Source organism: Lynx canadensis, chromosome X, assembly GCF_007474595.2.
Source record: "Lynx canadensis isolate LIC74 chromosome X, mLynCan4.pri.v2, whole genome shotgun sequence".
NCBI lineage: Eukaryota > Metazoa > Chordata > Mammalia > Carnivora > Felidae > Lynx > Lynx canadensis.
In genome coordinates this window covers 17,200,572-17,228,153 of record NC_044321.2, presented here as the reverse complement: position 1 = coordinate 17,228,153, position 27,582 = coordinate 17,200,572, and the positions used below count along the sequence as shown (strand labels likewise).

Below are 27,582 nucleotides of genomic sequence, written 5' to 3'. Positions count from 1 at the left end.
GGGATACTGTGAGTGAAATGTTGCAAGGACCAGAAAGTACCAGAGACATCACTACAAGCATGAAACCTACAGACATCACAATGACTCTAAACCCATATCTTTCCATAATAACACTGAATGTAAATGGACTAAATGCTCCAACCAAAAGACATAGGGTATCAGAATGGATAAAAAAACAAGACCCATCTATTTGCTGTCTACAAGAGACTCATTTTAGACCTGAGGACAGCTTCAGATTGAAAGTGAGGGGATGGAGAACTATTTATCATGCTACTGGAAGTCAAAAGGAAGCTGGAGTAGCCATACTTATATCAGACAAACTAGATTTTAAAGGCTGTAACAAGAGATGAAGAAGGGCATTATATAATAATTACAGGGTTTATCCATCAGGAAGAGCTAACAATAATAAATGTCTATGCACTGAATATGGGAGCGAGCCCCCAAATATATAAAACAATTCATCACAAACATAAGCAACTTTATTGATAATAATGTGGTAATTGCAGGGGACTTTAATACCCCACTTACAACAATGGATAGATCAGCTAGACACAGGATCAATAAGGAAATAAGGGCCCTGTATGATACATTGGATCAGATGCACTTGACAGATATATTTAGAACTCTGCCTCCCAAAGCAACAGAATATACTTTCTTCTCGAGTGAACATGGAACATTCTCCAAGACAGATCACATACTGGGTCACAAAACAGCCCTTCATAAGTATAAAAGAATTGAGATCATACCATGCACACTTTCAGACCACAATGCTATGAAACTTGAAATCAACCACAGGAAAAAGTCTGGAAAACCTCCAAAAGCATGGAGGTTAAAGAACACCCTACTAAAGAATGAATGGGTCAACCAGGTAATTAGAGAAGAAATTAAAAAATATATGGAAAGAAACGAAAATGAAAATACAACAATCCAAATGCTTTGGGATGCAGCGAAGGCAGTCCTGAGAGGAAAATACATTGCAATCCAGGCCTATCTCAAGAAACAAGAAAAATCCCAAATACAAAATCTAACAGCACACCTAAAGGAAATAGAAGGAAAACAGCAAAGTACCCCAAACCCAGCAGACGAAGAGAAATAATAAAGTTCAGAGCAGAAATAAACAATATAGAATCTAAAAAAAACTGTAGAGCAGATCAATGAAATAAGTTGATTATTTAAAAAATAAAATTGATAAACCTTTAGCCAGGCTTCTCAAAAAGAAAAGGGAGATGACCCAAATAGACAAAATCATGAATGAAAATGGAATTATTACAATAAAACCCTCAGAAATACAGGCAATTATCAGGGAATACTATGAAAAATTATATGCCAACAAACTGGACAACCTGGAAGAAATGGACAAATTCCTAAGCACCCACACACTTCCAAAACTCAAACAGGAAGAAATAGAAAACTTGAACAGACCCATAACCAGCAAAGAAATTGAATCAGTTTTCAAAAATCTCCCAACAAATAAGAGTCCAGGACCAGATGGCTTCCCAGGGGAATTCTACCAGACATTTAAAGCAGAGATAATACCTATCCTTCTCAAGCTGTTCCAAAAAATAGAAAGGGAAGGAAAACTTCCAGACTCATTCTATGAAGCCAGCATTACTTTTATTCTTAAACCAGACAGAGACCCAGGAAAAAAGAGAACTATAGGCCAATATCCCTGATGAATATGGATGCAAAAATTCTCAATAACATAATAGCAAATCGAATTCAACAGCATATATAAAGAATTATTCACAATGATCAAGTGGGATTCATTCCTGGGCTACAGGGCTGGTTCAACATTCGCAAATCAGTCAATGTGATACATCACATTAATGAAAGAAAAGATAAGAACCATATGATCCTGTCAATCGATGCAGAAAAAGCATTTCGCAAAACTGAAAAAGCATCCTTTCTTAATAAAAACCCTCAAGAAAGTCAGGATAGAAGTAACATACTTAAAGATCATAAAAGCCATTTATGAAAAGCCCACAGCGAATATCATCCTCAATGGGGAAAAGCTGGGAGCTTTCCCCGAGATCAGGAACACGACAGGGATGTCCACTCTCACCGCTGTTGTTTAATGTAGTGTTGAAAGTTCTAGTATCAGCAATCAGATACCAAAGGAAATCAAAGGCATCAAAATTGGCAATGATGAAGTCAAGCTTTCACTTTTTCAAGATGATGATACTATATATGTAAAACCCGATAGACTCCACCAAAAGTCTGCTAGAACTGATACATCAATTTAGCAAAGTCACAGGATACAAAATTAACATACAGAAATCAGTTGCATTCTTATACACTAATAATAAAGCAACAGAAAGACAAATAAAGAAACTGATCCCATTCACAATTGCACCAAGAAGCATAAAATACCTAGGAATAAACCTAACCAAAGATGTAAAAGATCTGTATGCTGAAAACTATAGAAAGCTTATGAAGGAAATTGAAGAAGATACAAAGAAATGGAAGAACATTCCGTGTTCATGGATTGGAAGAATAAATATTGTTAAAATGTCAATACTACCCAAAGCAATCTGCACATTCAATGCAACCCCAATCAAAATTGCACCAGCATTCTTCTCGAAGTTAGAACAAGCAATCCTAAAATTTGTATGGAACCACAAAAGACCCTGAATAGCCAAAGTAATATTAAAGAAGACCAAAGCAGGAGGCATCACAATCCCAGACTTTAGCCTCTACTACATAGCTGTAATCATCAAGACAGCATGGTATTGGCACAAAAACAGACACATGGACCAATGGAATAGAATAGAGACTCGAGAACTGGACCCACAAAAGTATGGCAACTAATCTTTGACAAAGCAGGAAAGAATATCCAATGGAAAAAAGACAGTCTCTTTAACAAATGGTGCTGAGAGAACTGGACAGCAACATGCAGAAGAATGAAACTAGACCACTTTCTTACACCATTCACAAAAATAAACTCAAAATGGATAAAGGACCTGAATGTGAGACAGGAAACCATCAAAACCCTAGAGGGGAAAGCAGGAAAAAAACCTTTCTGACCCTAGCTGCAGCAATTTCTTACTTGACACATCCCCAAATGCAAGGGAATTAAAAGAAAAAATGAACTATGGGGATCTCATCAAGATAAAACGCTTCTGCACTGCAAAGGAAACAATCAACAAAACTAAAAGGCAACCTACAGAATGGGAAAAGATATTTGCCAATGACATATCAGACAAAGGGCTAGTATCCAAAATCTATAAAGAGCTCACCAAACTCCACACCCAAAAAACAAATAATCCAGTGAAGAAATGGGCAGAAAACATGAATAGACACTTCTCTAAAGAAGACATCCAGATGGCCAACAGGCACATGAAAAGATGCTCAATGTCGCTCCTCATCAGGGAAATACAAATCAAAACCACACTCAGATACCACATCATGCCAGTCAGAGTGGCTAAAATGAACAAATCAGGAGACTATAGATGCTGGAGAGGATGTGGAGAAACGGGAACCCTCTTGCACTGTTGGTGGGAATGCAAACTGGTGCAGCTGCTCTGGAAAACACTGTGGAGGTTCCTCCAAAAATTAAAAATAGATCTACCCTAAGACCCAGCAATAGCACTGCTAGGAATTTACCCAAGGGATATAGGAGTGCTGATGCACAGGGGCACTTGTACCCCAATGTTTATAGCAGCACTTTCAACAATAGCCGAATTATGGAAAGAGCCTAAATGTCCATCAACTGATGAATGGATAAAGAAATTGTGGTTTATATACACAATGGAATACTGCTTGGCAATGAGTAAGAATGAAATCTGGCCATCGGTAGCAAAGTGGATGGAATTGGAGAGTGTTATGCTAAGTGAAATAAGTCATACAGAGAAAGACAGATACTATATGTTTTCACTCTTACGTGGACCCTAGAAACTTAACAGAAGACCATGGGGAAGGGGAAGGAAAAAAAAGTTTGAGAGGGAGGGAGCCAAAGCATAAAAGACTCTTAAAAACTGAGAATAAACTGAAGGTTGATGGGAGGTGGGAGGGAGGGGAAAGTGGGTGATGGGTATTGAGTAGGGCACCTGTTGGGATGAGCACTGGGTGTTGTATGGAAACCAATTTGAGAATAAATTTCATGTTAAAAAAACTAAAATTAAAATTAAAAACAAAACAAAAAAACAAAAAAAAATAAAGTTAGAGTCCATTTAAAAAAAAGAGAGGAACCTAATCAATCAACCTGTAATGTAACATTCACTCTATAGCCATTAGCACCTATAAAACATTAATTTGTCTCTTTATATATAATACTCACATTTCAAATAGTTTTTTAAGAAAAGGTCAGAATAATTTAAAAAGGATAATACAGTTGTTATAAATAAAAATATGAAGGCAAAGTAAAAATACTTTGAAGCCTTCAAAATTTAAGATAATACTCAAATTACTTTTTTAAATGCAACTCAAGAATTAGAGAATAAAAAATCTTCTGGACAAAACCTGGAAGGATACCCTGAGAGAACTCCTTAACTGAAACCTAAGGGAAATTGTTGAATTTTTATCTTGAATGGGTGTTGTACTTTGTCAGATACTTTTTCTGCAACTATTGAAATGATCATAGGGTTCTTATCCTTTCTTCTATTAATGTCCTGTATTAGGTTGATTGATTTGCAAATATTAAACCACCCTAGAAACCCAAGAATAAATTCCACTTGACCATGGTGAATGATTTTTTTAATCGTACTGCTGGATTCTATCTGCTAGCATTTTATTGAGAATTTTCGCAACTATGTTCATGAAAGATATTGGCCTATAGGTTTCTTTTTTTAGTGGAGTCTTTGTGTGGTTTTGGTATCAGGGTAACACTGGCCTCATATAATGAATTTGGAAGTTTTCCTTCTTTTCTAGCTTTTGGAATAGTTGAGAAGAAAAGGTATTAGCTATTCTTTTAATGTTTGATAGATTTCACGTGTAAAGCATCGGGCCCTGGACTTTTGTTTGTTAGGAGTTTCTTGATTGCTGATACAGTGTCCTTGCTGGTTATCGGTCTGTTCAAGTTTTCTATTTCTTCCTGTTTCAGTTTTGGTAGTTATATGTTTCTAGGAATTTTTCCATTTGTTCCAAGTTGTCCAATTTGTTGGCATATAGTTTCTCATCATATTCTCTTATAATTGTATTTCTGTGGTGTTGGTTGTTATTTCTCCCCTCATTTGTGATTTTATTTGTGTCTTTTTTCTTTTTGATACGTCTGGATAGAGGTTTATCATTTTTATTGATGTTTTTCAGAGAACCAGCTCCTGGTGTCATTGATCTGTTGTTTTTTTAGTTTCTGTGTCATTTATTTTGGCTCTATTCTGTATGATTTCCTTCCTTCTTCTGGCTTTAGGCTTCATTTTTTGTTCTTTTTCTAGCTCCTTTAGGTTGCAAGGTTAGACTGTTTCTTTGAGATTTTTCATGCCTCTTGAGCTACGCTTGTATTGCTATATACTTTCCTCTTAGGACTGCTTTGTTGGACTCCTTTGTTTTCATTTTCATGTTTCCATGTAGTTTTAAATTTTTTCTTTGGTTTTCTGGTTAACCCATTTGCTGTTTGGTAGCATGTTGTTTAACCTGCATGTATTTGTGGTCTTTTCAAATTTTTTTCTAGTTGACTTTTAGTTTTACAGTGTTGTGGTCAGAACAGGTGCATGGTATAATTTCAATCTCTTTGTACTTGTTGAGATCCATTTTGTGATCTTATATGTGATCTATTCTGGAGAATGTTCCCTATTCAATTAAGATGAATGTATATTCTGCTGGTTTAGGATGGAATGCTCTGAATATATCTATTAAGTCTATGTAGTCCAGTGTGCCATTCAAAGCCACTGTTTCCTTGTTTTTCTGTTCAGATGATCTCTCCATTGGTATAAATGGGCTGCTAGCATCACCTAGTATTACTGTGTCATCTACTAGGTTGTTTTATGTTTGTTATTAATTGTTTTATATATGTAGGTGGTCCCATTTGGATGCATAAATACTCACATTGTTATTATATCTTTTTGTTGGCTTGTCCCCTTGAGGACTGTATAGTGCCCTTCTTTGTCTCTTTTTACAGTCTTGTTTTAAAGTCTAGTTTGTTCAATAGAAGTATTGCTACTCCAGCTTTCTTTTGAGATCCATTTGTACAATAAATTGTTCTCTGCCCCCTCAATGTCAATTTACAAGTTTCTTTAGGTCTAAAATGAGTCTCTTGTAGGCAGCATATAGATGGGTCTTGTTTTTTTATCCATTTTGATACCTTATGTCTTTTGATTGGAGCAGTTCACTTACATTCAAAGTAATAAGCGGTAGATACAAATCTATTTAGTTCCATTTTATTACCTGTTTTCTCATTGTTTTTGGAGATTTTCTCTGATCCTTTCTTGTCTTTGTCATTTTTGGTCTCTCCTTTTCACTCAAAGAGTCCCCTCTAATATTTCTTGCATGGCTGGTTTAGTGGTCATGAATGCCTTTAGTTTTTGTTTGTCTGGGAAACTCCTCATTTTTCTTTCTACTCTGATAGCCTTGCTGGATAGAGTATTCTTGGCTGCATATTTTTCCTATTCAGCACTTTGAATACATCATGCCATTGCCTTCTGGCCTCCTAAGTTTCTGTTAGGAAATTTCCAGCTACCTTTATGGGTGTTTCCTTGTAAGTTAGGGACTTACTTGCTACTTTTAAGATTTTTTTCTTTATCACTATATTTTGCAATTTAATTACAATACATCTTGGTGTTGGCCTGCTTTTGTTGATCTTGATGAGAGTTCTCTGTGCCTCCTGTATCTGGATGTCCATTTCCTTATCCAGATTAGGGAAGTTTTCAGTTATTATTTCTTCAAGTAAATTTTCTGCCCCCTTTTCTCTCTTCTTCTTCTAGGACTCCTATAATATGAATGTTATTAAATTTGATGGAATCACTGATTCCCTAAATCTATTCTTGTGTTGCATAATCCTTCTCTCTTTTGTTCAGTTTCATTCTTTCCTATTATTTTGTGGTCTAGGTCACTAATTCATTCCTCTGCTTCTTCCAGCCTGCTGTTCATTTCATCAGGCCTCTTTCCAATCCTGTTTACTGCATTTTTTCATTTCCGATTCTTTTTAACTCTTTTATCTTTGTGGTAAGGGTCTCACTGATGTCTTCTATTCTCAAGCCCAGTGAGTCGCCTTAGGATTATTATTTTAAATTCTCCAACAGGCATGTTACTTTTATTGGTTTCACTTAGATATCTGGCAGTGGACTTATCTTGTTCTTTCTTTTGGGATCAATTCCTCCATCTTAGCCTTTTGTCTCAGTCTCTGTCTTCTCTGTGTTAGAAAAGCCAATATGTCTCCTGCCCTTGAAAGTAATGGCCTTATGAAGAAGAGGTCAAGTAGTGTCCATATCTTGGTGCTTCAGGGGGTGTCTGGTGTGTGGTGCATGTACTCTGCTGTTGTGTTTTGGCTGCTCTATCCTCAGGCCAGTCATCTGCATAAGCTCTTCTTGCCTACTGTGGGCAGTGTTTGGTCCCTGGCCTGAATGTGACAAATTTTAACTAGGTGTGCTCTAGTCTGCTTGTGAAATGAGACCTGACACTAGCTCCACCATAACTGAGGCCTGGCAAGGCTCTCTGGTTGGGCAACATGGTGGGGGCAGGGGTTTATGCTGGTCTTCTGGGGCAGGAGCCCACTGTGTAGGGACTGAGGCAAGCTTGACTGAGGAGGGCAGCCCCACTAGGATGCAGGGGGTGGGTAGGGCTTGGTATAAGCAAGTTAGGCAGCCAATGTTCATTCTTCACTACTTCCTGCAAGTATTCTGGGTTTATATTGAGGGATGGGCAAGGGAAATGGTACCAGCCAGCTCCTTTGTTTCTGGGGAGACAGCTCTGTGAAAGCTGCCTCTCAGGGATACACTGAGTGAATACTTTCTCCCCTGTCTACCCCACGTGTTCCTCAGATCATTGTTTCCATGCTGTCTACCCCTGGGTTGTTTGCCTACCTTCTCTTCAGGAGCAGTAGAGTGCTCTCTAGACCCTATCACAGCCAAGCCTGCTGACCTTTAAAACTCCGGGATTTAAGCCCTGCTGTTTTCAAGAAGTCATGAAATTCAGCCCCTCTTATTTTCCAAGAAAATGCCTTTGGGAAAATGTTTTTCTTGTGTGTTCCCATGTGCTTCTCTCTCTCTAGCCTTTCTCCATGACCAGGGCTCCTGCCCCTCTACAGCACTGCCATTTGTTTCTCACCTAAACCACATCTCCACACTTCCTATGTTCTTTGATGTAGTAGTCTCTTTTCTCCCTTTAGTGGTGGAGTTTGTTCTGTCCATCTTCAGGTCAATTTCTGAGGTATTTAGGATGATTTAATAGTTATCAAGTTGTGTTCTTGGGACAAGACAAGGCTAGGGACCTCCTACTCTGCCACCATCTTCCTCTCCTGCCTATTCTCTCAACTTTTAAAAAGTGCAGATTTATTCATTACAGACTTGCTTTTTACTGGATATGCATGGGGAAATTATGTATTATTACTGATATAGAAAGGACTACATCACGAAAACAAAAGCTTAGCCCTGAAATGTAGTTAGCTATTTTCTTTGTCCTATATGTTACCTATTTGTTTATTTGTAGTCTGCCAGGAAACAATTGTGGCTACACTGATTTAACACAGCCAGTCTATTCGTACTGTTCTTCCTTTTAATTATATGCATGTGAAAGCACAGGAAAGAAAGAAATGAAGGATATATTTAACATTTTAGAAGATCACATTTGCTATATCCTCACTAGTAGCAAATTCTCTAAACACTTAACAAAATATTCAATATTGGCACCACACATTTTACAATGTCAATGCTATTTTATTCAGAGCTCTTAATTTGATTGCATCACATAGCAGGTGTTTAGGTTTTATAATACTTTGCTTTATAAATATGAGTGAGTTGTAAAAAGATTGCTTTAATGAATATTTTTTAGAAATGAATTATTTTGAGATGAATGAACCAAGCAATTATGTTGCAAAGAAACAAATCCTAGCAATTTCAGACATCTAAATTTTCATGCAAAATACCTATTATATGAAAAGTAAATGAAGAATCAAATGAAAGCTGTTCTTATCCTGTCATAAACGATCCACTTACACTTCCCAATAACAAGGTATATTGTCAGAGCATAAATTAAGGGCTATACATTAAGCTATATATTTTATTTATGCTTACTCTTGCAGTTAATATACAAAGCTCTCTATTGAGGCATACTAAATGAGAGCATAACAGCAGGAAAGAGTTAACATACCTCCAAATCATGAACAGCTTACTTCTTTCTAGAATAACATGGTACAAACAATATAGCTGATGTTTAAATAAATACATGTTGCATGAATGAACATGTTACTAAAGAAACCTTTGATTTTCATCAACTGCCATAACATTTATTCCCCATCAGTACTAACTTTAAAATAAGACAGATGAAAATATTCCATAGCTTGAAAGAAACAAAGAAATTTGGTGAATTTTTTGTGTCTTCCTTATATTAGGAACAGAAACTTCAGAGTCAGAGGCAAGAGAAAAATTTACAGTTCTCTGGAAAACGGCAGAGAACTTCATTCAGTAAGATAACATTAATTTAATATCTTCTGCATGTAAGCACCGGGCAGAAAGCATACTGAAGAACCAAAATAACCCATCTAAGTGAAAAATTATAATGTGATACAAAATGTAAGTTGCCTTTCTTCCTTTCACTTCCCTCTCTGCACCAGCCAAATCAAAATTCTCATTTTTCTCTGAATACTTCATACTCTTTCACATTTCTGTATTTACATGATATTTCTTCTGCCTAGATAACTTTTCCCCGACTTTTTGTCTGGCAAACATCTATTCATCCTGCAAGTCCCAAAGCAAATCCCACCTACATTTCCTGGATCTCTGGATTCATTCTTTCCTTCTGCAATCCTCTGGGATTTTAAAAAATTTGTATTATCTTCTAATGACTATTGTCTTATTTACTGGACTGTATACATCTTAGGAGCATGGACTGTGCCTTTTTCATCTTTGTAATTCCCATGGTATCACTGTTTGATCATGAATATATAATTGTTAAAATAAGAAATAAAACCAGTAGATGTAAGGAAAAAGTAGAAAGCCAGTAGAGACATTAAAGTTTCAAAGAGATATTTCACAATACCCCATTCCCAACAGCACACCTCCTGGTCTAGTCAACTCAGCTTGCTGATGAGGGATCTCATCCCCTAATTTTATAATGGTATGTAGAAGTAAATCAGAATTCACTGCCTAGAAATTTACTTTAAATTCACTGGAAAATATCCGTTCGCATAAATTAGAAGGTATCTGCACTTCTAACTTCCTGATGTATAGTCATTAGGAAGTGGTAGAAGGGAAGTTTGATATTTGACCTCCTTGGGGAATGTAACCCATTTATTGCTGAATAAACACAGAAAGAATGAATTTAATGTGTTTCTTCCCCAAGAAAATGATACAATACTGTAGTGCTTAAACCCAGAACTGTGGAGGAATTAAAACTCAGCATATGAAGAGATTTACCACAGCTCCATGGTGAGAACATTGAAATAGTCTAAACATATATCTCTGATGCCATCTTTCTTTTTTTTAAAAATTTTTTTTTAACGTTTATTGATTTTTTGATAGAGACAGAGCATGAGTGGGGGAGGGGCAGAGAGAGAGAGAGGGAGACACAGAATCGGAAGCAGGCTCCAGGCTCTGAACTGACAGCACAGAGCCTGACGCAGGGCTTGAACTCACAGACTGTGAGATCATGACCTGAGCCGAAGTCGGATGCCCAACCGACTGAGCCACCTAGGTGCCCCTCTGATGTCATCTTTCTAAGTAAGTTTAGGTCAGCAGAGATTGTTAATGACCCAAACTCCAAAGCCTGTAGGTTCAGACTATTTGTGGGTAGAATTGTAATCATCAATCTTATTTCCTTCTTCAAACTGACAGTGTAAAGTTCAGCACGTGAGTGGTTCATCTGTGGAATCCTGCTTATGAGACATAACACCCTGAACTCTGACACACCCAATTACTTACTGTTATAAAAGACGTGGCAGATAGAGGACTGCTAGATGGTGTGCTCATGTCCAAGCCACTTCCAGTGCACCTTCATGGCCACACTGACTCATATTTGGAGACTAGTATGCAAAACCATGGAAGACTCTTACCTTACCCTGAGTACCATCTCTTATATCCAGCATAATTTCTGTGATCTGATTCTGATAAGGGATAGAGTGCAAGTGCATGCTCAAGTCTAAACTGATTTCTCTTATCTCAGCAATAGGAAAATAAGAAGATCCCCAAACTATCATGTGAAAAATGTCTCAAGACTTTTATAATGCCACTTTCAAAAAATATTTATTCAGCATCCACTATTGCCAGGGATCTGTGGTATACACGAGGTGTTTAATAAGCATAGTTATTTTTGCCACATAGCTTACAATCTAGCAGATGAAACAGACATTAAACTGACAAATGTAGAATTACAAAATGAGATGAAGGTTAAAAGAATAACGGTAAGGGGCTAATTTTAGAACAGTCAATGGTGAGAGAATAATTAGAATGTCTTTTTGAGGAAATGACAATTAAGGTTAAGACTGAGATGTCTAAGTGGAAGGTAATATTCAATCAATCTGGTTTCACATTGTAATCTTTTTTAGAAACTGTTTTCAGTCAGGTCTTTCTTTTTTTTTTTTTTTTAACTAGGCTCCACACCCAATGTGGGGCTTGAACTCATGACCCTGAGGATCAATAGTCACATGCTCTACCAACTGAGACAGCCAGGCACCCCTCAATCACGTTTTTACTTGCTTATTCTAATGGCTTTTAGTGAAATTTGATATTATTGATGTTCCTTAATGAAAAGTACTCCCCATTGCTTTTCTGACAATTCTTTTGAAGTTACCTTCCTGCTTTTCTGACCACACCATAAGCCTCCCCTGCAGCTTCCTCTTCTTCCTTCCCAGCCCAAATGTGGAGCTGAGTCCTTTGTTCATTATATTCTACAGACCCTCCTTGGGTAGATCTGCTCTTTCTCTATGGATTCAATCCTTATATCCTGGAGACTCCTAAATCTCTATCTTTAGCCACTTCTCAACCTCCAAATTCATTTGTTCAACTATGTGATGAGGATTTCTTCATGGATAACTCAGAGATGTCTCAAATTCAACAAATCTAAAACTCAATTTATATTCCCAGCTAAATCTATTCTTGATACTACTGTCCATCTTCATTATTGCAAAATCATCTACTCTATCTCTGCAGCTAGAAAGCATGGAATCTTTCTCAACTCCCTTTATCTCATCCCTCATATTCACCACATCTTCTCTATTCCTGTTCCACATCCTTAGTTTAAGCCCTACTGGTAGCCTAAGTAGAGTATTTTACACATTACCAAACAGTTCACCTGGTCTTCAGATTATGCCCACTCCATCCCATCCTTTTCACTACCATCAGTTACCTTTTTAAAATAAGTATTCGATCATTCCTACATGGTTTTCCAATATCCACAAAAGAAAGTACAAATCTCTTACCATGATGTTTAGGTACTTTATAGTCTGGGCCTATTCTATATTTTATAGCCTAATCTTCTGCCAATGTTTCCCATGTATTTTTGTCCTCTCAAAAAGTTAACCACAGTTCAAACCTACCAGGTATGCTCTTTATTGTGTGTGCCTGTGTAGGTGTTGTTTTACCTACATGGAAAGCCCTTTGTTCTTGTTCTTCCAAACACATGCTCATCTTACTCTAGGATGCTTTTGCAATATGAACCCATACTTATTGAATGCCTACTGTGGGCCAGGCACTGAATTAGGCACTATATAAACACTATCTCATTTGCTTTTCACAACACATCCAAAAGGCAGTTGTTATTATCAACATTTTAAATAAAAAACTAAGGTTGTGATGAAATTACTCGCCCACAAGTGTCAGTAACTGAGCCAAATGTCAATCACAGATGATTATATTACAAGACTCACGCTTTCTTTCTCACTGTAGCTCTAGCCCCCTTGCAACTATCTACAAAAATTTGAAATTAATCCGGTGTCACCTTACCCAACATGGAAAAAAAAATGTTCCTTTCAGAATATATAATGTGTTATCAGACTCCTGAAGGATTATTTTGACATTGATTTCTCTTGTAAGTTGACAAAATAGACCATATAATGTATAATATTCAATTTTTATTGGAGGTATACATTTAGAACATTCAAATAATTTGATTATTTTAACAATGATGTTTCTAATAGGATTTCTTAATATTTGTGACACTAAATCAAAACTTTCAGAGGGGAATGGACTTTATAACTGATCATATTCACCTGCATACCCCAAATGATGCTGTGAACACTTCCTTGGTGAGCTCTAACATATGGTTTTGAAGTAACTAAATATAATGTCACTTGTTGGGTTATAAGCCTCTTTAATTTGTAATTTGGCACTATATAATATACCAAATTTAATGAAGGAGGAAAACACCACTTCTAGTCAGTTGAGAATTAGGAGAGTTATAAATTTTTAAAAAATTAAATTATTTTAAATAGAGAAGAAAAAAGAAGGGAAGAAACAAAAAAAGGGAAAAAATTTAAATGAAATAAAACAAGTTTCACTTTCCACCAGTTAATGTCCTTACCAGTGCACACAGAAGATCAACTGCTTCCAAGATCAATTCCTGATGGCCAATGCGGCTGACCCCCAGATCTTCTAGTTCCTGATGTGTAATGCGCAGCAGCTGGTCTCCACTGATCTTCTCCCTCTCAAAGTTCTTAATATACTGCTGCAAACAATCATCAAGACCTGCAAAAGAAAAAAATATGGAAGACAAGAATGAAACAAACAGTTTAGCCAAACAAATAGAAAAAATAAAATAAGCATTAACTCCTACCAAGTTACAAGTTAACTCCATTTCAACTCTGGACTAGTCCACTTTTTTCCAACCTACATCTTGGCTGCAGGAGGAAAAAAAAAACCCACTTCATCATATCCCTAGTTGTTAGGCTCCTATTTGAATTTTACTCAGTAATTACTGGAAATCTTTAAGTCACTTCTTAAGCAGCTCTCTTTGTTGCTTATTTCATAAAGTGTGTTTGTAAGCAGATTGTGCCCACTTCTAAACTTATCTGCACCTCACTCCCCCTTTCTTCTTCAACTCCACTGCAGAGGGAGAGGCATCTTTCTTCCTATATAAGACTTATTGATCTTCCTGTGCTCTGGAATCCCATCTTCTGCCACATTAACATTACTTCAACAATTAAAAAATTAAACACTCTTTATTTCAACCATTTCCTAGCCAATGACTCCTATATTCGAACCTCTGCTATCTTAAAAAACAAAATAAACAAAACAAAAACTTTTCCTTGTTTTCTTTGATCCTGTGTTCCCCACTAGTTTGTTCTTCCCTACACAGCCAAGCCCCTTACCTCCCCCCCCCACACCTGCAATAAACTCCCTAATCCACTAACATTTGGATTTCATCCAAATCCAAAAGTGGAATCCAGAGTGGATACATTTTTCAGGATTACTCATGGTACTTCATAAGTGATTAGCTTGGCTACAGATTGGGTCAGCATCAATCGCCTATGAATTTCATACATATGATACAAATGATGAACAAATGATGAACTGGAGTAACAAGATTACTTCTCTCTAGATTTTTAAGTAAGAGATACCAAGAAAATGAGGCAACTAGCAAAAACTAACAGGTCTTGATTTTAAATCAGGCCATCTAGATTAAATATCGTCCATCTAGATTAAACCAGTTTTATGGTTTTTCTGCTGAGTCACTCACTATCCCCTCCAATTCATCTTCCCCAACATAAAAATTCTTTAAAAAAATTTTAAGTTTATTTATTTATTTTTTTTTAAATTTTTTTTTTCAACGTTTATTTATTTTTGGGACAGAGAGAGACAGAGCATGAACGGGTGAAGGGCAGAGAGAGAGGGAGACACAGAATCGGAAACAGGCTCCAGGCTCTGAGCCATCAGCCCAGAGCCCGACGCGGGGCTCGAACACACGGACCGCGAGATCGTGACCTGGCTGAAGTCGGACGCTTAACCGACTGCGCCACCCAGGCGCCCCAGTTTATTTATTTATTTTGAGAGACAGAGAGAGAGAGAAAGAGTGAGAGAGAGAGAGAGGAAGTGTGAGCAGGGGAGGGGCACACAAAGAGGGAGAGAGAGAGTATACCAAGCAGGCTCTGTGCTAACAGCAGGGCTCAAATTCACAAACCAGGAGCTGAGCTAAAACAAAGAGTCAGACTCTTAACCAATTAAGCAACCCAGGTGCCCCTAAAAATTTTTGTCATTTTTTTCCTCAAAACTTTTCAGTTTCCTCATATTTATGACGGAATAATATCTGAACTCCTGTATATAGTGTTCAAGGCCCTTTCTGATCTGGACCTTGCCTTCCTATACAGACTCCACACTTCCCAATCTCCCAGTCTACAGATCTCCATTACAAAAATGTCAACATTGTATTAAATTTTGTTCTCATCTCTGTGTGCCCAATACATAGCCTGGAAATTCCTTGAAGTTTGGCAGTGTATCTTCTAAATGAAAACCCAGGACTGAGCACAGTGACTAACACAGAGTAGGGCTCAATAAGTGTAAAATGAACAAATCAGATGTGTAATTTTATGCTATATCACCTGGTTGGGGAAAATCAGGAACATTTTATTTTATTTTATTTAATATGAAATTTATTGCCAAATTGGTTTCCATATAACACCCAGTGCTCATCCCAACAGGTGCCCTCCTCAATGCCCATCACCCACTTTCCCCTCCCTCCCACCCCCCATCAACCCTCAGTTTACTCTCAGTTTTTAAGAGTCTCTTATGGTTTGCCTCCCTCCGGAACATTTTAAATAAGAGCTAAATCTAAAATCAAGAGTGGAGAGAAAGAACATTTGGTACATGGCATTTTGAGGCACTCATGTCTTGATACATTGCAGAATAATATGAGACAAAATGTTATTATTTTGAGTTGATTTTTCTAGATTCTTCTATGTAAAGGAATGATAAAAGATCTCCTAGAGCACCAATGCCACCAACATCATCATTAAGGTTACAGACCAAGTCACATAATATGTGGCAGTGTAGAAATAAGGGAGAGAGGCTTATCTTACATCTCATTAACTGGTGCCTAAGTTAACTATCAAGGCATACTACTCCATAATATAGCATTTTGGCTCCCATATTTAAAATGTAAAATATATGACAAATATACAGCTAGGATATTATAATACAATTATAGTAATCCCACTTTGTGATAATATGCATATTTATAAACCAAAAGGTACTTTTATGTACACTTTTTTCTTACTTGAATTACAAATAATTAATGACCTTATAATTTTAGACTTTTGACTGAAAGGCCAAAATCAACATTTGAAATCTGTATATGCATAAAATATGGCCCAAACAGGGAGAAGGGCACTTGTTGGGATGAGCACTGCGTGTTGTATGGAAACCCATTTGACAATAAATTATATTAAAATAAAAAAATAAAAATAAAAGTAAAAACAAAAAAAATATGTGAAAAAAAGAAAGAAAATACAGCCCCAAAAGCCATCTACAAAAACCACAAAAATCAATACATTATAATATTGGGCTATAGGCCTGAATGTCATGATTCCAGAATCTATACAGCATACATGCAATAATTAAATCTCACTCACTCATACACAATTTTATTTAAAGTGGAACTGTTCCATTTTCAAGAATGAGAAATTCTTTAGGGATCATATGACTAGTCTTCAATACTCTAATATTTATTCACTAGATAAAATGAGAATATATACCAAATTTTAAAAATATTGTCTACCCTTTTTTTAAAGCTCTAATGTTGCATGAATTATTTACTCACTTTCCATCAAACTTTACTCTTTCTTGTTGACATATTTCTAAATAATTATAAGTAAAATTTATAACCTCTACTTAAAAATTCCTATTCTTCTTAAGAAAACATACAGAAAATAAATTTAGATCCATACTCTAAACCACACAAGTGTATTGTGAAGAAAATTGTGCACTTTTGTCAACTGAAACATTAAACTACATGCATTATTGTGTCTAAAGCGACACCCTAAAACCATTAAAAAGAATGCTTGAAATCATTACTATGACATGTGTCTCTGACTTTTTCAATGAATTACACTGCTTTCCATCATCTTTAGGGAAGAGGAATGAACATAATCATGGATCTAGAAACATGTTCCAAAAATAATGAAACATTTACAAAATTATGACATTTGGGGCGCCTGGGTGGCGCAGTCGGTTAAGCGTCCGACTTCAGCCAGGTCACGATCTCGCGGTCCGTGAGTTCGAGCCCCGCATCAGGCTCTGGGCTGATGGCTCGGAGCCTGGAGCCTGTTTCCGATTCTGTGTCTCCCTCTCTCTCTCTGCCCCTCCCCCGTTCATGCTCTGTCTCTCTCTGTCCCAAAAATAAATAAAAAACGTTGAAAAAAAAATTAAAAAAAAATGATGACATTTGAGAGATGTCTTCAGGATGTACACATTTCCACTAAAACAACGATATTCCAAAAGATTGAGTAAAATAAATTAATCCAGTATATTGTGGAAGTAGATACGGGAGGTGTAAATTATTACATTTAGTGTTCAAAATATTAAAAACCCATTTAAAATGGTATTAAAAGGATGACTCTATTCCTACTACAGGAAATTTTACTTTATACACCATTTTATACATAATATATGTGTTCGTATCTATAAACTGAACACTCTCTAATAATTACAGCAAAAAATAAAAATGTAAATTCATTTGTTAGAATTCTGTTGCCACTATTTACTGTGAAGAATAAAGATCGACATATGAAGATTTGTGAGGATTCTGTCCCTTCTGCAAAATAAGATTAGGAAATTAAAACAAACACATATCAGTCCGATTTCCTTTTGCTTACTCAAATACATGAATGATAATTCGAGGCAGAAGATCCATCTAGTTTTAGTCTAGTTTTCAGTCCCCTTATTTTACTTGACACTGCTTTTTTCCCAAGATCACCAATGACCAAAATCACACCAGACTCAAATGCCTCATTTACAATCTCATTCTCCATAAGCAAGTTATTTATCTATTTCTACAACCATTTTTACAGTCTTAGAACCATCTTAGAAGATTCCCCAATTTAATCTCTTATCTTGTCAGTTAGTGAGAAACATAATTTCTTCATTCAAAATAGCTCTTGCTCTGCCCTTTCATTTCTGATCTCACTGTCACCAGATTACTCATGCTGTACAGCCTGTCCTGATGCCCATCTAGTCCCCCTGGCACCAGTCTGTTCAGTATATCACTGTCAGATCTCTAAAAACACTCTTTGATCAAGCCATTTCCCAATTCAAAAATATCAAGGACTCTTCCTGCCAAAAGGTTAAAATTCAAAAATGTTTAATTTTTAAGGCTTTTTTAAGGGTGAGGTCTTGGATATCATTATCACTTAGCATTCATGTATTAATTGCAACAACTACTACAAGACAATAAAAGCGTTTTATACATTATAAACAGTCAGAAAGCTCATATTACCATGTTTTTCTTCTATGCACAAGTAGTATATAATGATAATTGATCCAGCAAAAGACAATTCCCATTTAAGATTTTGTGATACTTCTAGCTCTGACTTCGCTCAGGTCATGATCTCGTGGTTCATGAGTTCGAGCCCCGCATCAGGCTCTGTGCTGACAGCTCAGAGCCTGGAGCCTGCTTGGGATTCTTTGTTTTCCTCTCTGTCTGTCCTTCCCCCACTCGTACTCTATCTCTCTGTCTCTGTGTGTGTGTCTCTCTCTCAAAAATAAACTAAAAAAAATTAAAAAATTAAAAAAATAAGATCTTGTAGTACTCCCTAAACCAACTGAAAAGGATGAAATTATATTCAACAGCATGTTGGCACTAAATGACTTTACTGTATTCTAATTATTGGAAAACTCACTAACCTATGTATGTAATATACAAACTACTTAAAAGATACCCAGAATATTTAATAAATCAAATTCCCAAAGTATTTTAGAAAAATGAAATTTTTCTCTAGAACCTATAAAGTTAAAAATCTGTTTAATAATTCCCATACAGTTCTGGGATGATACAGCCTTATAAATTCTTGATTTAATTCAGAGATGAGCAGCCCATCACTCTTACGTAGTAAATAGAAGTATATTTACTCCTTGATATTCTTTTAATTATACTCCAGTTTATATTTTGTTCAACCAAAAAGAAAATAAGAAAAATTTTTCCTCAAAAACACCTACGCCACTAAACAATTCTAAATTCCAATAAAAAAAGGCAGTAACTGTTTTAACAAGTGAGAAACAACATGAATAAGAATAACAAAATGTGGGCAACCATACTTTGAAATACTACCCAGCAATAAAAAAATGATATATACTTGGATGGATCTCAAGGATCTCACTGAGTGAAAATTGCAAATCTGAAAGAAGTTACTCAATGATTTCATTTATAGTACATACTGAAAAAGGCAAAACTATAGCAACAGAAAGGAAATCAGTAGTTGCCAGGGATTGGGAATGTAAAGAGGCTACGACTATGAAGCAGCAGGAGGGAGTTTTTTGGGGGTGACGAAACGGTTTGTATCCTGACTGTGGTACTGGTTACATAATTCTATAAATATGTTGAAACTCATACAACCCTAACACCAAAAAACTCAATTTTACTCTGTAAATTAAAAAAAATTAAATTACAAACGGATTACAGGCTATCAAACATTTGGAAAATACTATTAAACTCAAAATTTAGTTAAAAATTTTTCCTTCTGGCATTTTATCATGGCATTTGATATAAAAGACCCAGACCAGGGAACAATGTTTCTGGCAGTGTATTCAGCAACTATATATTAAGCACCTACTAAGATTAGTGTCGTGCATATTAATGCATTTAACTACCTTTGAAAAGACTGCTTTGCTCTGCTGTCTGGCAGAGCTGAAAGCTATAAACAGAATTCTGAGAAGCTGTATATGACGCAGGGTATGCAGACTAATGCATTAGAAAACCAATCACTGCCTGTTGTCTCTGAAGACGTTTTATAAGGCCAGGCCCCACTCTGCTGATCATTGCCATTTCTACTCTTCTCAGACCTAATTTTTTTCTCTAACAATATAATGCTGTCTTTAAGATAAAAACTTAAAAAAAATCAAGACTGGGAAACAATATGAAATTGTTCCATTTTGCAAAAATAATGCAGCCTCCTTGCAATCTGTTTCTGGTTCTTCATTTTAAACCAGAGTAGATTTTTAATGCCAGGCAAATTTAAAATGAATTTCAAAGAAATATCTGGTTGAAAATTCCCCTCTTTAGAAAAGACCAAGAGAAAGCAAAAATAAAGAAGAAAACTTTATCAGCACTGAAACCAGGAGACATTGCTAACCACCTAAAAGACAGACTAAAGATGCAATGTTACAAAATAAAAAAGGTACTAGAAGAAATCTAGGCTCTGTATCAAACCAGAGCAAGAAACAGTGAAGAAAAAAGACAGATATGTTTGACTACATAAAAATTAAGTTTTTGTTATGACATATCAAATCAGAATATTCACAAAAAAAGTACTTAAAATATATCCAGTGATACACTACATGAAGGCCAACTAAAGAGGACAAAGTAACCCATGGACATACTATCAAGCGGCTTAAAATTTCTCAGTTTTAAAATACTGATATATGGTAATCTGAGATTGCAACCTGAAAATGTGTGTCACACAAAACAATGTCTGAATGGTTTTATAATTTTGTAATTTTTAAAGTTGTGTATCCCAAACGTGGTAAAGGAGCTGGACAAGCAGGTTTTCTCAAAGTGATTTTCAGGACAGCTTGCAAACAAACTTTTAAATGCTCTTTAAGTAAACACAAAATAAACTCTAAATCTTATACGATTATTCTGCACTTTCATATTTTAATTTTAAAAACAAAGTCTAAAATGATTTTAATGACATGTTCAGTAAACAAAGAGTGACTGCTTTTATAGTGAGGCTTAAAGCTATTAGATACCTAAGAATTCACATAGAATATTTTTTCAAAGATCACACTTTCTCCCTCAAATTAATAGTCCATTTCAGGGGTGCCTGGGTGATTCCGTTGGTTGAGCATCTGACTTTTGATTTCGGCTCAGGTCATGATCCCATGGTCATGAAATTGAGCCCTAGGTCTGGCTCTGTGCTAAATGTGGAGCAAGCCTACTTGAGATTCTCTCTCTCTCTCTCTCTCTCTCTCTCTCTCTCTCTCTCTCTCTCCTTCTGCCCCTGTTCCCAGCTTGTGCTCTAAAAAAAAAAACAAAACAAAACAAAAAAACAGTCCACTACAGAGACGGTTGTAACTAACACTGAAACTATTTGTTTCTTTGCAAGTCTTCACAGTCTTTGCTAATAATAATTTATTAACAGAAAAGTGACTTTAATAAAAAAGGTAGACCAAGCATAAGGAATTAGTTGCAAATCTAGAGATTAGTGAAGTCTTTCATTTTACAACTTAATAGGTAATCATTTTTTATTTGTTTGTTTGTTTAAGGAAGCTTAAGGGCATCTAAGCCTTACATCTTTCATTCTAACATTCAAGAACCTCCAAGTTCAGGCCCCAACCTATTTTTATAACATTATCTCTAACACATTCATATATCCTATTCTGCAGCCAAAGTCAACAACTCAACTATTTCCTTAATGTGATTATTCCTATTACCCAGAATAATATTTACATATTCTACATACTTAATTGTTGAAATCATGCCAGGTTTTGATCACTGAATCAGGTGGATCTCTCTTCTCTTTATATCTATGGATTTTACACTTATGGCATTTATTTATTACTCACGCTGTTTGTTATAATGTTTGTGTTAGTATCTTATTACCCCCAACAGATTATAGAACCCTGAAGGATAGCATCACTGACTCCCTCCATACAGCAATGGGCAGAGCAAGCATCTGATACATATTCAGTCATTCCTTTATTTAATTAATATTTACAGAGGTAATTACTATGTGCTAGGCACTGGGAATCAAATGCCGAACAAAAACTAACATGGCCATTGACTTTATGGAGTTGATATAATACTGAAGGTGACCATTAAACATTAATTATTTGATTGACAAAATAGATGTATAAACACAAGCTATGAAAATCATCATGAAGGAAAAAAAATACACAGCGCTATGAGAAACAAAAAAGTAGACTTAACCATATACTGAGGTGGCAAGTCAAGAATGGAAGGCTTACTTGAGAGATCGATGACTATATTATGATCCACAAGCTTAAAAATGGTTAAAGGAGGAGGAGTGGAAAATTCAACCAAAAGAAACAACATATGCAAAGATTGTGTGCTACAAAAAGAAACACCACACATTTGAAAAACTGAAAGAAGTTTCTGTGTCTGAAATGCAGAGATAAGTCAATGAAGCAAGAGGGGGTTAGAGAGATGGGCCAGAGGCAACATGATGCAGGATCTTGTAGTCCATGGTCAGAATCCTAACCATGACCCTAAAAGCAATGAGAAGGCACTGAAGGATTTGAAAGAGACAGCATTAAAAGTGTTTTGTGAGCATTACTCCAGCTGTAGTATAGTAAATGAATTGTAGGCTGCCAAGAGAGAGAGGCAGGTTGGATGACATTTTTTTGTTAATTTAAAATTTTTAAAAATGTTAATTTATTTACTTAGGGAGAACACAAGCAGGAGAGGGGCACGGAAAGAGGGAGAGAGAGAATCCCAAGCAGGCTCCACACTGTCAGCTCAGAACCCAATGCAGGGCTTTAACACACAAACCGTGAGATTGTGACCTGAGCTGAAGTTAGAGGCTTAACTGACTGAGCCATCCAGGCACCCCAGGTTGGGTGACATTTGAAATAATCTAATTATCAAAAAGTAGTTGTTTGTCCAAGGATGATGGCAGGAAAGGAAGAGAAGACTGGAAAGAAGATAAAATCATGCAGGAATTGGTGCTGGATTAGATGTGATGGAGGGGAGACCATGGGAAGGAAGATGACACCTACATTTCTGAATTATAGAAATGGATTAATGGTGACATTATTCACAGACAATGGAAATACCACAGAAGTAGTTTAGGGTAGCTGGCTCTCTTCTGGACATTTGGGATTACAGTTCTTTTGAGACAGGCAGGCATCAATGTTGAGGAGTCAGTCAAAAATAAAGGTCTGCTCTGGAGAAGTATATTTAAAAGTTATGGGTATACAAGTATAAAATGGAAGCCATGAGTATTACTGAGACTAAATAGGAAAAAGGAAGAGTGAAAAGAGGATTTAGAATTGAACCAGAAGACTCCAAAATGGAAACACTTGTTACAGAGAAAACTACAAAGAAAACTAAGGAAGTGCAGCCAGAGAGGAATGAAAAAAAGACATGAAGAAAAGTGGTGTCATGGAATCCAACGGAAGAAAATGTTTCAAGATTGGCAGTAAAGGACAATGGTAAAAACATAACAAACAAACAAACAAAAAACAAACAAATCTTATGGGTCAGATTACTAGAATTCAAAGCCTACCAAGAATTTGACAATTAGGAGATTATCAGTGACTTTAACCAGAAAGTATTGTAATGACACAAATAGAGTGTATAGAAATGTGTCATGTTGGGTCAAAGAGATTATTGTTGTAACAATTTGAGACATGAAGGAAAAAAACCTTTGTGAGATTAAGTAGCTCCCTAGGGGCGCCTGGGTGGCGCAGTCGGTTAAGCGTCCGACTTCAGCCAGGTCACGATCTCGCGGTCCGTGAGTTCGAGCCCCGCGTCCGGCTCTGGGCTGATGGCTCAGAGCCTGGAGCCTGTTTCCGATTCTGTGTCTCCCTCTCTCTCTGCCCCTCCCCCGTTCATGCTCTGTCTCTCTCTGTCCCAAAAATAAATAAACGTTGAAAAAAAATTAAAAAAAAAAAAAAGTAGCTCCCTAAATCTACACAGTACGTAACTGACTGGCAGAGCAAGGATGAAAACCTAGTCCCAGAGGATTCTTAAATCCAATCTGTTTTGACTATATCAGACTTTTTCAAAACTAAAAAAATGTATCTTAGCAATCAAGTGGATTTATATGCTTGCAAAAAAGAGTAAATTGAGCTCGACTGAAACATACAGTTATCAAAACAAAGAAGGGATAACACAGGACAGTGGCTAGTAAAATCATAATCTTCCAGACCTACAAGAAAAAGTATTTAAAATTACCAAGGATTGAGGTGTTAAGATGGCAGAGTAGTATGGGGGCCCTGAGCTTGTTTCATCCCTGAAACACAGCTAGACCAGCATCAAACCATTCTGAACACCTAAGAAATAGATATGAGGATTAACGCAACAATCTGTATAAATGGAGCCAGAGAACTTGGCAGGTATGTGGTGTGGAAAGGTGAATTGGGGAGAGAAAAGATGTAGAGGGTAGGGAGCCATTTTTGCAGAGGGAGGACAGAGAGAGGACAGAGAAAGAAAAGAGAAAGGGGGAGAATGCAGTACATCAGGATCGCACAAGAAAAGCACCCCCCCCCCAAAAAAAAGTAGCTGGAGAGAAAGAGTGAAAACACTCGCAGGGGACTGGACAAAATATCTATTTCCCAGAAAAATAGCTCCATTGATGAGGAGAAAGGAGAGGGTTTCAATACCACCAGGATTCTATAAACACTGGAGTGCAGAGTCTGAATGTTTGGAGCTCAGTGTCTAGTAGTGCTCTGGTGAGGAAATAGGTCAAATCCCCAAGAGCAGGCAGCGAAGTATGAGGGGTCTGTGTGCCATACAAGGAGAAGTGGATCCCCTGATTACAGTGCATGTGGTAGAGACCATACGGCTTCCCTGAGGGCAAAAGCCCAGCAGACCCCAGAGAGCAGCCATGTTTACTGATAATGGGACAATGATGCCAAAGGACAACAAACCTTGACACTGGCTCTGTGTTGTGATTTGCCATAAACTCTGGGCCTCTGCCACTGTGCAATCACACAAATGTCTTCTGGGACAAGCTGACACCCAGCCATTGCTCGGTGAGACACTTCCCCAGCTGCAGGGGTCTCTGAAGTGTGGGGTTTTGAAATATAGTTCCATCTGAGATAAAACCCTGGAGTGAGGTGCCACCTGGAAGGCAGACAGCTTGGACAAGGACAGGGTCGAGGCAGGGAGTGGATGAGGGCCTGAAACAAGGGAGGGGTGCTTGATTGCAGGTCTGTGAAGGTGCAGGGTTCCTTCCTGCGCCAGAAACTAGGAAGTAGGGTGAAGTCATTTTCACTTGTAGCATGCACATGTGTCCCCACACAGAAATCATACCCAGTAAGCCAAGCAGGGCCACCAAGTGGAGAATGGAGCAGTTATGCCAAGCCCTGCCCACTTGTGACCTCCAGGCACATCCCCCAGAAGACGGGTACAAACCCTTTCCACCTGCTTATTAGTCTATGGACTATAGAGTGCTTCAAAGTTTCAGTTCGAGGGGAAACTGGATGTAACTTCATTTGAGTTTCATTCTGTTTGCTGGTTGATTTGTTCATTTTCTTTGCTTTTGTTTTTGCTTAAGTTGTTTTTTTCTTTTTCTTTCTTTTCTTTCTCTTTCTTGGATACAGAAAGAGCAAATTCTTTTTTACTTATTTTTATTTTTTTACTATATTTTATTTTATTCTATTTTATTATTTAAAATTCTTTATTAAAAACATTTTTAACCTTTTTTTTCCTTTCCTTTCTCTTTTTCCTCTATTCTATCAAGCATTTCTCAACAAGTAGACTGAAACACACCTAGGATCTGGCTTCCTTTACTTTGTTTTGTTCTTAATTTTTCAATTTTAATATTTTATTTTATTAATCTTTTTCTTCCTTCAAAATTAAAAGATGGAGGAATTCACACCAAAATAAAGGCCAGTAAGAAATGACAGCCAGGAATTTAATCAACACAAATATAATTAAGATGTCGGAACTAGAATTTAAAATGATTATAAGGATACAAGCTGGGGTTGAAAAAAGCATAGAAGACACCAGAAAATCCCTTTCTGCATAGATAAAAGAACTACAGTCTAGTCAGTCCAAAATAAAAAAAATGTTATAACTGAGATGCAATCTTGAACGGATGCCATGACAGCAAAAGTGGACAAAGCAGAGCAGCAAGTTAGTGAGAAAGAAGATAAAATTATGGAAAATAATGAAGCAGAAAAAAAGGGACACAAAGGCAAAAGATCATTATAAAAGACTTAGAGAACTCAGTGACTTATTAAAAAGGAGTAACATTCAAATCACAGGAGTTCCAGAAGATGAAGAGAGACAAAATGGGGCAGAAAGTTTATGTGAACAAATTATGACTGAAAACGTACCTAATCTGGGGAAGGACAAAGACATCAAAACACAAGAAGCACAGAGAACTCCCAATGGATTCAACAAAAACCAACCATCACCAAAACCTGTTATAGTCAAATGCACAAAATACAAAGGTAAGGAAAGAATTATAGAAACAGCAATGGAAAAAAGTCTTTCATATACAAGGGAAGACAGATCATGTTCACAGCAGATCTGTCCACAGAAACTTGGCAGACCAGAAAGGAGGGGTAGGATATATTCAACGTGCTGAATAGGAAAAATATGCAGCCAAGAATTCTTTATCCAGCAAGGCTATCATTCAAATCAGAATGAGAGATAAAGACTTTCCCAGACAAACAAAAACTAAAGGAGTTTGTAAACACTAAACCAGCACTGCAAGACATTTTATGGGGGACTCTTTCAGTGGAGAAAACAAAACAAAACAAAACAAAACGGACCAAAAGCAACAAAGACTAGAAAGACCACAGAATATCACAGGAAACACCAACTATACAGGCAACACAATGACACTAAATTCCTTTCTATCTTTCAATAATCACTCTAAATGCAAATGAACTAAATGCTCCAATCATAAGACATAAGGTATCAGAATGGATAAAAAAAATAAGACCCATCTATATGCTACTTACAAGACACTCATTTTAGACCTAAGACACCTGCAGATTGAAGGTTTGCAGACTGGGGAGATGGAGCGCCATCTATCATGCTAATGGATGTCAAAAGAAAGCCAGAGTAGCCATACTTATATCAGACAACTATCTCTCTCTCTCTCTCTCTCTCTCTCTTTTTTTTTTTTTTTTGCATTTTTATTGAATAGTTTTCAGGAAAATAGTACTATTGTTTGCACACAGCAAATCAATATGTGTCAGCCACCAGCTTAAATTACACTGTACAATCAGGTACTCAAACTTGGACAAAATAAATATACACCACCACAGTGACACTTTGCACTAACAACAATGAAGTTTGCCCTCAACAATCATAACATTACTGGGTTCTGTAAGGAAAAATAAGTTGCTGGTTGACAAGTTGAAGGGGGATAAAAATGACATCAGGAATTCAAAAGGTTATTTCAGGTGCCGGTCACCACATTTAGGCACTCAAGCATCGCAAGGTGATAAACTTCCTCCTTAGCTTCCCCCTTTACTTGTGCCATATGAGATATAAAGGTAAGAGAATGAATAAAGATTATGGGATTTCTTTCAAAAAACTGTGTACAAGCTAAGCACAGACTCACTTTAGAAGACAGTAAATGAATGCCTCACCAAAAAGGCCACCATGCCAAGCTCCTTTTCACATTCTGCCCAAAAGTATCCATAAAATACT

At 36.7% G+C, this 27,582-nt stretch overlaps 1 protein-coding gene across 4 annotated transcripts in view; it reads right to left on the bottom strand.

Annotated features, from left to right (window-relative positions):
• CNKSR2 (connector enhancer of kinase suppressor of Ras 2) overlaps nt 1-27,582 on the bottom strand; it is a 311,777-nt gene that overhangs the window by 224,159 nt on the left and 60,036 nt on the right. For all 4 annotated transcript variants that reach the window (XM_030305850.1, XM_030305851.1, XM_030305852.1 and 1 more), the window contains exon 2: nt 13,603-13,766. In XM_030305850.1, the coding sequence (XP_030161710.1) occupies nt 13,603-13,766 (164 nt within the window). The remainder of the gene's footprint in view (nt 1-13,602; nt 13,767-27,582) is intronic.